Here is a 15089-nt window from a genome sequence, read left to right as displayed (position 1 = left end):
CACGTCTCTGCCTCTGGGCAGTTTCTTCCTCCAGCCCTTTGCCTTTCCCCCTCCCTCTCCCTTATCCAAGGGGAGCAGCAAGACAGCAGAAACCAGAGCTGGTTATAGGCATTTATTGAATTTATTCATTTATTGATTTGACACACTTCCCCACTCCAATCTAGCACATGATACAATCTGGGTAGGCCAGGCACTGACACAGGAAATGATGGGAACCCACAGCAGGGGTGGGGGAGGGGACGATGCAAAGGGTACTGGGGGAAGGGCTGCTTTGGGGGCTGGGGTGGAGAAGGAGCCCCAGATGGCCTCACTGGCAGGTGCTAGTAAACCTGATCCACATTGCCCCCCATCCCTGCTCATTTCCCAGACCCTCAGCCAAGCTCCCCCGCTCCCCCTTCCCTGTTTCTCCCCTCCCGCTGCCTGCCGCCACACACTTCCACAGAACCCCTGCCGTCAGGGAAGGGGAAGAAGGGCAGGGACAGCTGTCAGGGGCCCAGAACAGGGAGGTCTCTGTACCTAACTTTACCATCCTAAATCCTTCCCTTCTTCTCTTCTCTCCCCTCCCATTCCCTTCCCTGGGCCCAAGCTAATTCCAGGCCCTCAATGTACTCTCCCACCGTAGCACTAACCCATGCTGGATCATAGAAGAGCGTAGCTGCACCCCAACACCACATACTCCCAGGCACAAGCTGAAGGAACGAGGGGAGCTGGCTTAGCTTTTTTCTTAGGGAAACTCCAACCTATTTCTGCATAGACCTTTCGCTACACCTGGTCCAACCGGGAGCTCTTCCCTGTGTCCATGATTACTCCCCACCTCTCCCCCACTTCCCTGTGCTCTGCTAGCATTTACTATCTGTAGTGTATCATGTCACTATCAAAAAGCCTTCAGAAAGAAAAAAAGCATTCGGCCCACCGCTAGCACCCTGCCATGATTAAAAAAAAAATCTCTATATTTGTTTTCATATTTCTTTAAAAGTTTATAAAAAGCCTTTCTGTTATCTGCAGCCTTCTAAGGGTGATTTGGCCTGGCGAGCCACTCCAGTGCTCAGATCTTGGCCTTTCCAGATCCTCTAAACCCCCCACCCACCCCACACCACTGGCCTAAGGGGCCACTGCATAGAAATCCCAGGCTCTAGCTAGCCTGGCTCAGCTCAGATAAGACTCTCTACAAAAAAATCCTGCTCCCAAAGGCAGGGGTAAGGCCACTGGTGACTTCACATTTCCAATAGCATTGACCATCTCACTAGAAAGCCTAGGGGGTAGGGATGGGGAAAGCTGAGAATAGCTCCTGAGAGGGGGCCTTACCCCCTAATTGGCACAGTGAGAAAAACCCTCTCCCCTTTCCCCTCCCGTCTCCCTCCCCACATCATCCCCAGATGGGGCAGTTTTATCTTTATAGTTTCCTCAGCACCTGTGTGTGACCAGACCCCACCCTAGCTCTAAAGCAGGGTCCCAAATTCCTGGGGAGGGCTCAAGGGTATAGAATGGATATGGACGCGCCTGGCTCCACCCTCTGAAGCAGGGGACAAAGCTTCCAGCCATGACTCAGGGATCTGTGGGAAAAAGAAACAGAGAACAAGGTAAGAGGCTTATCTGGGGCCTGCCAACTTTCTACCATCCAGATGCCCACCAAAGAAGATGGTGGCACCTCCCCTGCTTCCACACACACACCTTTTCTGTGCTACCTTGCAGGGATGGGCACAGCTGAGGGGCCTGGAGGTCCCATCCAGAAACTATGCTACTCTAATATGACATCCTCCCTCCAGTTCCCCAGGAGCTCTGGCTACCACTTGTCCTAAATCTCCCCTTCACCCAGATGAGGGGACTAGTTGGGCACCTAGGAGTCGACATAGGCTATGAGGTGCTGTGGTGATTAGGGGGTACTGTACCTGGCTCAAAGTTGAAGTCCAGTCCCTCGCCCCCATCCATGAGGTCACTGATGATGTTATCCATGTCACACTCCAGGTTCTCCATATACATGTCAAGATCTAGATCCTGAGGCATTCTGTCTGGGCTTGCAGCTTCAGTAGGGGGTGTGGGCACAGGAGTCCCCAGAGCCTTGGGGATAGGGGCACTTGCCATGACTGGAGGCGGTGCTATCATAGAAAGGTTGGGAACCAGACTGCTGGGGCCTGGAGCCTCTAGGGGCTTGGGACACAGGCCAACGCCCGTGGCCATCTTACTGGAGGAAGGAAGCCCCCCCAGCAACAGAAGTGTTGGAGCCTGGGACAGAATGGGATCTACCTGGGTCATGAGGACATCAGCAGGGGGTGGTGGTGTATCAGAAGTGAGCAGGGCCTCCAGAGCCTGGGAGCTGGAGAAGCACCCTTCTCCTGCTGACAGGGACCCCTCTGCTGGGCTGAAGAGGGAGCTGCTGTAGGCGTGTAAGGGCCCGGTAACCCCAGGATGCTGCAAAGAGAAGCCAGAGAGACCACTCCGAGAGAGCAGGGAATGGGAAGAGGTGAGATTGAGCCCATCTAACAGCTCCAGACCTTCATTGAGGGTGGGAGGGACACTCCCTGCATAGCTGCTGACTGAAGCTGGTATTTCCTCCGCCAGCACCTCAGACTCTGGCCTCAAGGGGGACAGCCGGGTGCTGACAGTGCTGGCATTTGAACTGCTTCGTGGACGGAAGGCGGTCCACATATCGGCTTCCTCACGGTTTCGAGAGCAAGGGCTGCCTGACCACTTGGAAAAGTGGCCAGCAGGGCTCGCTGGAGTGGCACCTTCAGGTGGAGCTGGCAGCACGGGTGCTTTCTTCTTGGAGGCTTTACTGCGGCCCCGGAGCAGCTTGCTGCTGCTATCCATGGAAGCGGCCCGGCGGCGGGGGGCTTTGCCGCTCTTGCCTCCCTCGGGGTTCAGCATCCACCAAGAGCTTTTGCCAGTGGCCTCGTTATGAACCTTGATGAACTTGCTGTGCAGGGACAGGTTGTGGCGGATCGAGTTCTGGAGGGGACAGAGACAGCAGGAAAGGGGCATGAGGTGTGTAGGGGAGGTCAGCGGCCAGCAGTCTAGTCTAAGAGGATGCTGGTCCCCGTTGATCTAGGGGTTAGGATTTGGTGCCACCACAGCAGCAGAGTTCATTTCGGGGATTCATTTCCCAGGTCATTAAAGTTTAAGAAAAACTTTAAATGATTTCCAAAAAAAAAAAAAAAAAAAAAAAAAAGAGAGAGAGAGAGAGAAAGATAAAAGGTAAAAAGATGCTGGGACACAGCAGGGGCATTCCTGGAGACTCAAAGAAAGTTGAATCCAGGAGGGAAAACTGGTAGAAGTAGGGATGGGGGTGGGGTATGAGGGGAGACCACACACATTTCCCGCTCCGAGACAGGCTGCGCAGCCTCTGCTCCAGACTTCTCTGTACAGGCGGTAGGAGATAATGTGTAATAACCCACTGCAGAGGGCACAGGGGTTCCCACCCTGGAAAAGTTCCTGGGACTGTGTTCCTCCCAGGGCTCGGTGCGTGTTTTGCAGGGGTACCTGGGGCTGGTGGGCATCGGGGAGATGTACTCCTCACCCAGCAAGAACTAGGATCAAGCGGGAAATAGCATTCCACCTCTTTCCTTGAGGGCAGGTTTGGGTGGAGTTTACAGGATAGTGGTACAGCACCAGCCCAGGATGGACCCGCACTGCCCAGAGCCGGTTCTCAGAATAGGCTGAAGGGCTGGAATCTCAGCGCAGCAGGTGCTCCATTCCCCACAGAGCATTTGGGCCACCCAGCTCTCTGCAGAATTTAAAGATTCCTTCCCCCCCCCCACCAATCCCAGCCTTATTTCTTGTAATCCACAACACACACCCTCAACTACATTCAGTTCAGGTTCGGGCTTCTTGCTGCGTCTCAAAAACGTGAGGTGCCTTCTTCCCTTCCCCTCTTTTCTGAGGAGGATCTCCCGTCTCTAAGTTCTACTAGTTCCGTCAAGACCAAGCTTCAGTTCGACCTCTTTCGTAAAGCGGCTGCCTGACTTTCACAGCCAAATTTCTAGTATAGTATTTTTTAAATCTGCGCCACACAATTTTACCCAATTCATATTGTGTGGTTTATGGTTTCACGTAATTCTTCTCATCGTGCGTTAAGTGCCAAGTGTAATGTCCGCCAGTCCCACATCCCCCAACAGAGCCCTCCCAGAGCATCAAGCTCACAGCACATACTCAATATCTACTCAAGCTCACAGTACATAATCAATATTTGTACCTGATTGGTGGGTGCCCCCTGGGTTGACCGTGGTGAGGCTCCCTTTGAGGCTCTGCCAGCTCTTCAGTGCCTTGGGTATTGGAAGCTGTTTCCCTTCCTCCCTGACTGGTGGCAGTCTATCAGGAAAATGTTGCTTTCCAGTGGCCCGAGGAGCTCAGATTGGTAGCTTCTTCAGCACCCCGTGCAGCTTATATTTACTGATTGCCGAGGGGCAGGCTAGTTACACTAGGGGTTTGGCCCTCCCCTGGCCACCACCCCTTCCCAAAACCTGCCTCCTTTTCCCTACCTCCTTCCCAGTGCCTTTCTCCCATTTCTTAGGAATTTGTGCATCAACTCTTCAACCTTGGGGGCATTTGACCTCCCACACGGAGTTCTTTAGTTTAGAAACTCTGAAGGAGCCCAGAAGTGCTTGGAGCAACTAGGAGGCTGAGGCCATGGATCAGTCCGAAACTACTCGTTTCTCTGGTGCTTTTAAGATAAGGAGACCCTTTGCCTGGGGAATGATGATTCTTGTTCTAGGGCTCTTTAGCCAAAGAACTCCTTGTGTTCCTGGACCCTGATGTAATGGCATTTCAACAGTGCTGATGTTCCTAGCTCCTTGAAGGAGTGGCACTTGTCCGACCAGCCTCACCTTGTAGTAACTAAGGACCACAATGACCATGACCTGGCACTATGATTTCTCCTCTTTTCATCCTCTAATTCTGGATCTACTTGAGAAGGCCCATTCCTTTCCCTACTACTTAATAGCTACAAGGCCCATTTGTCTCCTCTTCTTTAGGCCTTGGAACTAGCCAGTGGTACACAGCCTCTTAATTGGAGAGGTTAGTTTCCTAAAAGCCCGAAACTCTTACATGTTGGAGGGCGGTGTGGGCTGGGGGTAGGGGGGTGACTGCTAATTGCTTCCCAAGCCACCTAACCTAAACTTTCTTGTTCTAAGTGAGTGCCGCCCCCTGGTGGGGTGGGAATAACCTTGGCATATCATCAGGGAGGCCAGTTCAGGCAGGAGACTTCCCGTCAGAGAGGGGTGGGGGGCCTCGAAATCCCAGGCTTGGCCTGACTTGATTTTACCATCATTCCAATGACAGCAAGCATGCTCTTCTTAGAGAATATGATTTATAGTTAGACCTGAGTTCAAGTCCTCACCCTGCTGTTATTAGGTGAGTTTCCTAACCTCTCAGTACCTATTTCCTAATGTGTGAAATGTGGAATCGCAGAATTGTTGTGAAGATTACTAAAATAACAATTTAAAAACTACTTTGCAAAGTCTAAAGCCCCACATAAGTGTAGACAATACTCCCACAATATAAGTAACAACTTGTTATTTTCTCTACCCTGGAAAATGAACCTAAGGGAAAAGAAAAACAGCTGTGTAGGCTGGGTCCAAGGAGGGGAGCTCTTTATGAGCTGAGACTGTGGCATGGCAGTCTACCCAGAAATAGTGCTAAGGGTCTCAGTCAGCTGTCCCATCTTCTGTTCTGCCCAGCCCCTAGGGACAGTGCAGATTGATCACTCAGTCTCCTAGAACTAGGGGACGTTCCTCTGCTCATCCAACCCTCTGTACTTGGTTGTATGCTGACCTCGCCACCTACGGAGGTACGAGCCAGCAGTAGGGCTTGAGGCTCCCCAGTTTTGTGATTAGAGCCCCATATTTCTCAGGACAAGTTTTTCACAGTATCTTTTGAGATCTTTCCTCTCAGTTTCTTCATGGAAGGCCAAGGGAACTCCCAATCTTGTGCTCTAAAGTCAGAGCCCTACCTCCTTCTTCATGACTAACATTCCCTAACAGTAAAGGAACATTTCCCCCCAAAACTTGGATAGCCCCTTACAACAGGGAGTTTCTTGGCAGCACAAGGTAAACTGAGACAGGTAGCAGCTCACAGCCCTTTTTCTTCTTAGTGCATAAGATCAGCTACCTTTCCCCATGAATATTATTGTTTTTACCTTTGCTACTGCACTCCCTCCTCCTGAGTAGAGCAGTGGTAGAACAGTACTGCTACACTGAGGTATTGGGAGGCAAGCAGGGAATCCAAGTAATCCCACAGGAATGGGAGAAAAGGTGTTGGGGTGGGAAGTGGGGGAGGAGGCAAGGCTAGGTTTGTGCGGGGAATCCACACAGTTCCTGCTGTACATAGGATAAAGACTTCTCTGTGGGAATAAGTGTTTGGGGCAGCCCAAGCCAAAGTGCTGTGAGTGTTCAGCAGTGAGCAGAGAATTCGATTTTCTCCAGGGCAGGGACAGTGTCTTATTCATCTGTGATCCTCCAGCATCAAGCACCGAGTGTGGCATATACTATGTACTAAGTAAATGTTTGTCTAACTGGATATTCAAGGTGGATCTCTGGGCTTCCCAAAGGGGTGGGGGTGAGAGGCGGTAAAAGGGGCCCCAGAGTTTAAGTAAGGGAGGCTGGGGGTTCAGGGGGTAGATGGTGTTGGGAAGGAGGTAAGAGGGTCATAATTACCTTCCATCCTGCTGAGCTGTTGCTGTCACCCTTGTCCTTGAAGTAGGGCACAGTACGGACCATCCACTCATAGATCTGGGCGAGTGTCAGTCGCTTCTCTGGGGCGCTTTCAATGGCCTGGCTGATGAGTTCTGCATATGATTGATTTCCCCAGGCATTCCGGCGGGAGCCTCCCTTCCGAGGACCTGTTACAGCCCCCAGGATTCCGGGCTGGGGGCCCCCGGCCGGCCCTGGGAGCCGGGAGGGCAACAGGATCGGCTCTGAGTGCCCCTCCGTGTGTACGTTTTCCCCCAGACCTGGCTCCACCTCGGGCGGCTCGGACGGCTGGGTAGAGAGCTCTGGTCGGGGAAGGGGCCAGGTGCAGGAGCGGGGACGGCTCTGGGGTTCGAAGTCGGGATCGAGGTCTATGATCGCGGCAGCCTCTGTGGCTGAATTCTCATTCCCCGGATCCATACGTGGAGTTGGACCTCCCCGGCTCAGAGTTCAGTGAAGCCTGCCACAGTCCCTCACGATGCCTCCCCTCAGGGGGGAAGCACCGAGGGCCAGGAGGCACATTCCTGCCAGTCCTCAGAAAGTCTCGAACTTCCCCCTAGTCCCAGGACGCTAGCCCCTAAGCTGTCCCTTCACACAGTTCTCCAATCCCCTTTCCGACTACAGCCTGCAGCCTCAGAGCTCTTTCTGAGATGCCACCTGTAACCTCTGCCGAGCGAAGACACTTTTTCTGCAACCTCTCACTCAGCTTCCTGCTCTTTTAAACCTGAGGCACGGTATCCCCTCATACATTGCGCTCCCATCACCGAACGTCTCCTTAGCCGCAGTTCCCTCCCCCTTTTAAGTTGCTGCCCCCCGGACACTCCTCCCAAATTGCCTCCTCCCGGATCGCTGCCCTCCCCCACGCCCGGCTCCCCCGCGTCACTTGCCCCTCCCCTGACTCCCCCTTCCCCCGCCTCTTCCCTTCTCGCCACTCTTAATAGGGTCCAGGTCCCCGCTGCTGCGGCCTCCCTTATTCCCGCACCGATTCCCCTATCAACCCCCCCCACCCCCCGCCCCCCGGGTTTCCCTTTTGTTTTGCTCCAAGCAGCAGCCCCCGCCTGACGTCTCTGTTTACCACTCGCCGGGGCAGCCATCTGCGCACGCGCCTCGGAAGCCAGTCGGGAAACCGAGTTCTTCAGCCGTGCCACCCTGGTCACTCTTGAGGACTACATCTCCCGTCCTGCTTCGCGGCCAGGAGCCCGATACGGCGGCAGGAGAGCGGCGTGGCAGGATATAAGGCGGTGGAACTTTAATTATTAGAAGTCGTCACGGACTCTTTCATTTCTTAAGAATCGTTTTTCGCCCTTTCCCCCCTTTCCATCGCCTCCCTTGTGAGTCGGGGTCGCCTAGGTGACCAGATTGAGAGATGCTAGCCCTTTGCCTCCTTCATTTAGGAGAGGGCAAAAGGGAAAAAATCTTTTCTTCAAGAAGCAGGAGACTGAGAAGCAAGAAGCAAGGAACTGACTAGAAAATAGGATGTATGCACATTGGAGAGTTGGGTAGGGGGCTGTGTAACATAAACAAATGGTTAGCCCGTGGTGGTGTATCCCCCTCACCCCCTTCCTCCTCCCTCCACCCGCCTTCATCCGCCATATGCAGTTCCCACTGACAGTGAGTTCTCACTTACCAATCAGTTTCCTCCACTGGCTCTTCTGGCCTTCCCTTCAACACTGATATTCTCCAGGTTCACATCTCCAACGGCTTCACTTCTCATTCAACAGGTCCCAAACTGAAGTCATTATCTGTTCCTGCACCCACACCCCTATCCTCTGGCTACCCTTATCTCTGAATTTGGCTTCCGATAGTCTTGGTCTACCCAGTCTCCCAAGCTAGACTTATCCATTACCTCTTCATCTCCATAACTTTCTACATCCAAATCCCCGTTCAAGACCTTATTTATAACTGTATTTAAATTGTAGGATCGACCGGGTGCAGTGACTCACTCCTGTAATCCCAGCACTTTGGGAGGTTGAGGCAGGCAGATCACTTGAGGTCAGGAGTTCAAGACCAGCCTGGCTCACATGGTGAAACCCATCTCTGCTAAAAATAGAAAAATTAGCCTGGAGTGGGGCACCCACATGTACTCCCAGATACTTGGGAGGCTAAGATAGGAGGGTCGCTTGAACCCAAGAGGTGGAGGTTGCAGTGAGCCAAGATCGTGCCTCTGAGCTCCAGCCTGGGTGACAGAATACAAGGTTACCGTTCTAAGAAACATGTCTGGCCGGGTGAGGTGGCTCGCGCCTGTAATCCCAGCATTTTGGGAGGCTGAGGTGCGTGGATCACCTGAGATCAAGAGTTCAAGACCAGCCTGGCCAACATGGTGAAACCCCATCTCTAAAAAATAAATAAACAAATAAGATAAAAGAAACATGTCTGGAAACTACGGCTAAAATTTATGGAGCCCTTACTATGTGCCAGTCTCTGTGCACATTGCTTTATGAACATTAGTTCATTTACTCCTCAATTCAACCCCATGAGGTAGGTACCACTATTATCCCCATTTTATAGATGAAGACACTAACAATGCTCAGAGACTGACTTGCCCAAGGAGGCAGAACTGGAATTATATTACTTATATGTGATTATATATTTTTTTCTTTCTTCTTTCTTTCTTTTCTTTCCTTTCTTTTTCTTTCTTTTTTTTTTTTTTGAGACGGAGTTTCGCTCTTGTTACCCAGGCTGGAGTGCAATGGCGCGATCTCGGCTCACCGCAACCTCCGCCTCCTGGGTTCAGGCAATTCTCCTGCCTCAGCCTCCTGAGTAGCTGGGACTACAGGCACGCACCACCATGCCCAGCTAATTTTTTATATTTTTAGTAGAGATGGGGTTTCACCATGTTGACCAGGATGGTCTCGATCTCTTGACCTCATGATCCACCCGCCTCGGCCTCCCAAAGTGCTGGGATTACAGGCTTGAGCCACCGCGCCCGGCGCCCAGCTAATTTTTTGTATTTTTAGTAGAGACGGGGTTTCACCATGTTGACCAGGATGGTCTCGATCTCTTGACCTCGTGATCCACCCGCCTCGGCCTCCCAAAGTGCTGGGATTACAGGCTTGAGCCACCGCGCCCGGCCTACCTTCTCTCTTTCTTTCTTTTCTTTCTTTCTTTCTTTCTTTCTTTCTTTATTTCTTTCTTTCTTTCCTTTTCTTTTCTTTCTTTCTTTCTTTCCTTTCTTTCTCTTTCCTTCCTTCTTTCTTTCTTTTTCTTTCTTTCTTTCTTCTCCTTTCTTTTCTTTCTTTGTTTCCTTCTTTCCTTGAACTAATCGCACCTAAAGGAGACACAGTCTTTCTTTTTTTGAGACAAGGTCTTGCTCTGTCACTCAGTCTGGAATGCAGTGGCGTGATCTTGGCTCACTGCAGCCTTGACCTGCCGCACTCAAGCAATCCTTCTACCTCAGCCTTCAGAGTAGCTGGGACTACAGGCACGTGCCTCCATGCCTGGCTAATTTTTGTATTTTCTGTAGAGACAGGGTTTTGTCATATTGCTCAGGCTGATCTGGAACTCCTGACCTCAAGTGATCCGCCTGCCTTGGCCTCCCAAAGTGCTGGGATTACAGGCATGAGCCACCACATCTGGCTATAATTTTTGTTTTTTTGATCATACAACTTCCCTGGTTAAATGTTCCTCTAATTTCCCCCATTACCTATGTGATAAAATTCAAATTCCCAAGCAAGGCATGCCAGGCTCCTCAGATTCAGGTCCCTTCATGCTTTTCCTGCACACTAAGTTACAACCAGAGTTTCACACTATTTCCTGGAAATACCATGCCTTTTTATACCTTTCTTTCTGCATCCTGGGATATCATCCCTCTAGTCATCCCTCTCCACGTCTCTTGTTTTGGAAAACTCCTATTTAGCCTTTCCTGTCTCCCTTAGGTGCGATTAGTTCTCCTTTTTTTCTGCATTCCTAACCACTTTGTGCAGTCTTATGTTATATAGCACAAACTATATTGTAATTATTTGTTTACTTTCCTGTCGCTCCCAATAAACTGTGAGCTCCTATGTTTTTTTTTTTTTTGAGACAGAGTCTCGCTCTGTTGCCTAGGCTGGAGTGCAATGGCACTATCTCTGCTCACTGCAATGTCCGCCTCCCGGGTTCAAGCGATTCTTCTGTCTCAGCCTCCCAAGTCACTGGGATTACAGCGCCTGCCACCATGCCCAGCTAATATTTGCATTTTTAGTAGAGATGGGGTTTCACCATATTGGTCAAGCTGGACTTGAACTGCTGACCTCCAGTGGTCCACCTGCCTTGGCCTCTCAAAGAGTTGGGATTACAGGTGTGAGCCACCGCACTCAGCAAATATCACATATTAAATGAAATATCACAAATAGACTTGGACATTTAACAACTTTTAAATAAATGTGTCCTATGCATTTTTTGCCTGTCCATGTTCCAATAGCTAGACAGCAACCTCTGAGGGACAGGGACTGTAATTTGGCTTGTCTGCCATTTGCAATGTTGCTATTACATTCTGTGATGATGAGGCCTTCCTCCTGTGCAGAAGGGTATCCATGCAAAAATCCAGGATTTTTCAGCAGTGGCAGCACACTGGGCCTTCAAAGTGATATTAGCCTGATCATGGTAAAATAGCCACATTGGTTCTCTATATTCCTGCCTTCTTCTGCTCCAACATGCATTTGCCCTCTACCTGTCACCTAGGTGTATAGAAGGCCATATATTCCTATCTGAGGTCCAGACTAGAGAGATGAGACATAGTTGCTCACAATGCCTGCAAACATTTCCTGCACATGCCCCCTTTTCCTTCACCTCAGCTAAGGGTGCCTGATAAATGCTGCATGAGTGGTGAATTTGGTGGAGGAGAGAGCCTGGTGGGTACTAGGTCACAAGGAGCTCTCTTCTAACTGAAACAAGTATGATGGCAGATTATGCGGAGTTACTGAGACAGGGAAATGGCAGGGTGGGGCAGGCACCTGTCCTGGCTTGAGTTATATCTTGCATTGTCTTTGTGCATTTGTTTCAATTTGTATTCTACTAAAAATACAAATATTAGCTGGACATGGTGGTGCATGCCTGTAATCCCAGCTACTCGGGAGGCTGAGGCAGGAGAATCACTTGAACCTGGGAGGTGGAGGTTGCAGTGAGCCAAGATCATGCCGTTGCACTCCAGCCTGGGTGACAGAGTGAGACTGTTTCTCAAAAAAAAAAAAAAAAAAAAAGGAGCTCACAGTTTATTGGGAAAGAAAGATAAGTAAACAAATAATTACAACTCATGTCCACCAACTCATGCTTTAAAAAAATCTTTTCACAGCCTAGGTGACATAGTGAGACCCCATCACTACAAAAATAAAAAAATTAGCTTGGCATGGTGGCACATGCCTGTAGTTCCAGCTACTCAGGAGGCTGACATGGGAGGATTGCTTGAGCCTGGGAGGTCGATGCTACAGTGGACCATGATGATGCCACTGCACTCTAGCCTGGGAGACAGAGTGAGACTCTGTCTCAAATAAATAAATAAATAAATAAATAAATAAATAAATAAACTTCCAATTCGAAGCTCAAAACTTACCTGCCCCTGGAAACTTTTCCTGACTGGCCCAACCTGGCAGGTCATTTCTCTAATTTGCATTTCCTGAACTTCTATGAACTCAGTTTGTATTCTTTGTGCTTCTGCTTACATGGCTTTTCATTTCATGAGGACATATTGTCTCCCCAACTAGATTATAAACTCTACCATCAATCAACACATGTTTGTGGAGTCTTTACTGTTGAGAGTATACCTTGAAATCCTGGACAGATAAAAATGACCACACGTCATAGGACCAGATAATTTAGGAGGACAAGCTAAAGGATTGGTGGGATGGTAAAAACACCACCATGACTTAAAGCATGCAGATGGAGAGGTCAGGGTTGTTCAGCTGTGAAAATGTTACAAAATAACATTAGTCAAGAGACAGAATTAGAAAGATGGTCTTGGAAAATAAAAAGACATTGGGCAGAAAACAAGATTAATAGGAGGCCCCCAGAAACCACTGTAGCTGTAAGCTACAAACAGATATGACAAGATTTAGAGGACACAGGCTTCCCTCCCAGTTGAAACCCCAGAGTTTATTTTCCTCAAATGGCCCATCATTCACCATTTGTTTTTTTCCTCTTCAAGGTCATAGGAGTTTGGCTCTCTTGTGTCTTTCACTGCCGCCACCCACTCTTCTACTTGATGAAACTCCCCCGCCATGAGCCTTTTGCCAAACCAGCTCTATTAATTTGAATTGAGGTTGACATTTCCCCACTTCTTTCTTACTCTACCCAGCTCTGAAAAAACTCACAATTCCCACATAGAGTTTTTATAGGATTTTTGCTAATAAACACATGGAAAGATGCCGGGGTTAACAAAAATAACAATGAAAAAATTCAAGGGCTTTCAAGAGGCACCTCCTGTATTCATCCCTGATCTTCACAGATGTATATAGATTGTCCCTATATTTGCTTGTCCTCTTCTCTAAGTCTTTTCTTATGTGTTTCTGTGAATGATTTCTAGTCCTTGTATTTTTTTTTCTTTTTTTTTTTTTTTTCAGGCAGGGTCTCACTCTATTGCCATGCTGGAGTGCAGTGGCGTGATCTCTACTCACTGCAACTTCTGTCTCCCAGGCTCAAGTGATCCTCCCATTTCAGCCTCTCAAGTAGCTGGGACCACAGGTGTACACCACAATGCCTGGCTAATTTTTTTGTATTTTTTAGTCGAGACAGGGTTTTTCCATTTTGCCCAGGCTGGTTTTGAACTACTGAGCTCAGGCAATCCACCTGCCTTGGCCTCCCAAAGTGCTGGGATTACAGGTGTGAACCACTGTGCCCAACCTAGTCCTTGTTTTAGAAGCCACCTCCCAACCCTGTCTCTTATTGTTTAAAAGAAATCTTTTCACAGCAGAGGCAACATAGTGAGACCCCATCACCAGAAAAAATAAAAAATTAGCTGGGCATGGTAGCACATGCCTGTAGTCCCAGCTACTCAGGAGGCTGAAATGGGAGGATTGCTTGAGCCTGGGAGGTCGATGCCACAGTGAACCTTGATGGTGCCACTGCACTCCAGTCTGGGAGACAGAGTGAGGCCCTGTCTCTAATAAATAAATAAATAAATGAATAAAAATCTTTTCAGTTAATGACTATTTTTTTTTTTTTTTTGAGACAGAGTCTCACTCTCCTCCAGGCTGGAGTGCAGTGGTGCAATCTTGGCTCACTGCAACCTCTGCCTCCTGGGTTCAAGTGATTCTCCTGCCTCAGCGTCCTCAGTAGCTGGGACTGCAGATGCATGCCATCATGCTTGGCTAATTTTTGTATATTTTATAGAGACCAAAATGGTTTCACCATTTTGCCCAGGCTAGTCTCAAACTCCTGAGCTCGAGCGATCTGTCTGTATCAGCCTCCCAAAGTTCTGGGATTACAGGTGTGAGCCACCGTACCTGGCCAGTAAACATTTCTTAAGGGTCTACTATTTTCCAGACATCAGGGTCAGTACTTGCTCGTAAAGTGCACCCTAGAGTGAAGTACTCAAATTTTAGCCCCAAATAGATTTTTTTTAAAATGTTTTTTGAGATGGAGTCTCCCTCTGGATCTCAGGCTGGAGTGCAATGGCGGGATCTCGGCTCACCGCAACCTCTGCCTCCCAGGTTCAAGCAATTCTCCTGCCACAGCCTTCTGAGTAGCTGGGATTACAGGCACCCACTGCCATGCCCAGCTAATTTTTGTATTTTTAGTAAAGACGGGGTTTCACCATGTTGGCCAGGCTGGTCTCGAACACCTGACCTCAGGTAATCTGCCCGCCATGGCCTCCTAAAGTGCTGGGATTATAGGCATGAGCCACCGCACCCAACCCCACATAGGCTTGAGTTAGCACCACTTTTTTGGACCATAGAAGTAAGTCTGATGCAGTGAAAATAGCACTAGATTGAGTCTGGAGATCTGAGTCCTTGTCATAGTTCTGTCACTAACTAGTTGAATAATGATACTAATTATACTAATATTAATAAGTAACATTTATTGGGTTTTTATAATGTGTTAGGTACTATGCTAAGTGCTTTACTGGATTATCTGATTTAGTCTCACAACAAATGTATAAACTCAACACTATTACTATTTTCATTTCACAGGGGAAAATGAGATTTAGGGTAAGGAGACATGCTTAAGGTCCAGAATTCCCAAGTGGTAGAGCAGAGGTACAAATCCAGGCAGTCTGACTTCAGAGCCTATACAAGTCAATTTCACTCTTCTGGCTTTGGTTTACTCATCTGTAAAATGAGAATGATACATGAGAAGGTCTCTAAAGTCTCTTTGAATTCTAAAATCCTGTTTCCTGTGCTCCAATTTGGGTTCAAGACCCCAGGTTGCCCTTTATATCTTAGGCCGCCCTGAGCTTACACTTCTCACTCACGTAAATTTGTTCCTGGTCCCCTGCAT

At 49.1% G+C, this 15089-nt stretch overlaps 1 protein-coding gene across 1 annotated transcript; it reads right to left on the bottom strand.

Moving 5' to 3' along the window:
- Nucleotides 1-97: 97 nt before the first annotated feature.
- On the bottom strand, nucleotides 98-7778 carry FOXO4 (forkhead box O4). The gene is made up of 3 exons (XM_003943084.4): nucleotides 6648-7778; nucleotides 1890-2946; nucleotides 98-1553 (listed from the first exon to the last, which is right to left on the bottom strand). The coding sequence occupies exons 1-3, from the start codon at nucleotides 7098-7100 to the stop codon at nucleotides 1546-1548; spliced, it is 1518 nt and encodes a 505-aa protein (XP_003943133.1). The 5' UTR covers nucleotides 7101-7778; the 3' UTR covers nucleotides 98-1545.
- Nucleotides 7779-15089: the final 7311 nt, after the last annotated feature.

This window comes from Saimiri boliviensis, chromosome X (assembly GCF_048565385.1).
Source record: "Saimiri boliviensis isolate mSaiBol1 chromosome X, mSaiBol1.pri, whole genome shotgun sequence".
Lineage (NCBI taxonomy): Eukaryota > Metazoa > Chordata > Mammalia > Primates > Cebidae > Saimiri > Saimiri boliviensis.
Note: the sequence above shows the minus strand (reverse complement) of the source record. Positions and strands in the feature narration are given on the sequence as shown.

Bases quoted from the DNA above. Each gene is read 5' to 3' on its own strand.
- FOXO4 (XM_003943084.4), bottom strand. From the start codon at position 7,100: ATGGATCCGGGGAATGAGAATTCAGCCACAGAGGCTGCCGCGATCATA. The intron at 2,947-6,647 runs GTAATTATGACC...TGTCCCCTCCAG, and splicing joins ACAGCTCAGCAGGATGGAAG to AACTCGATCCGCCACAACCT.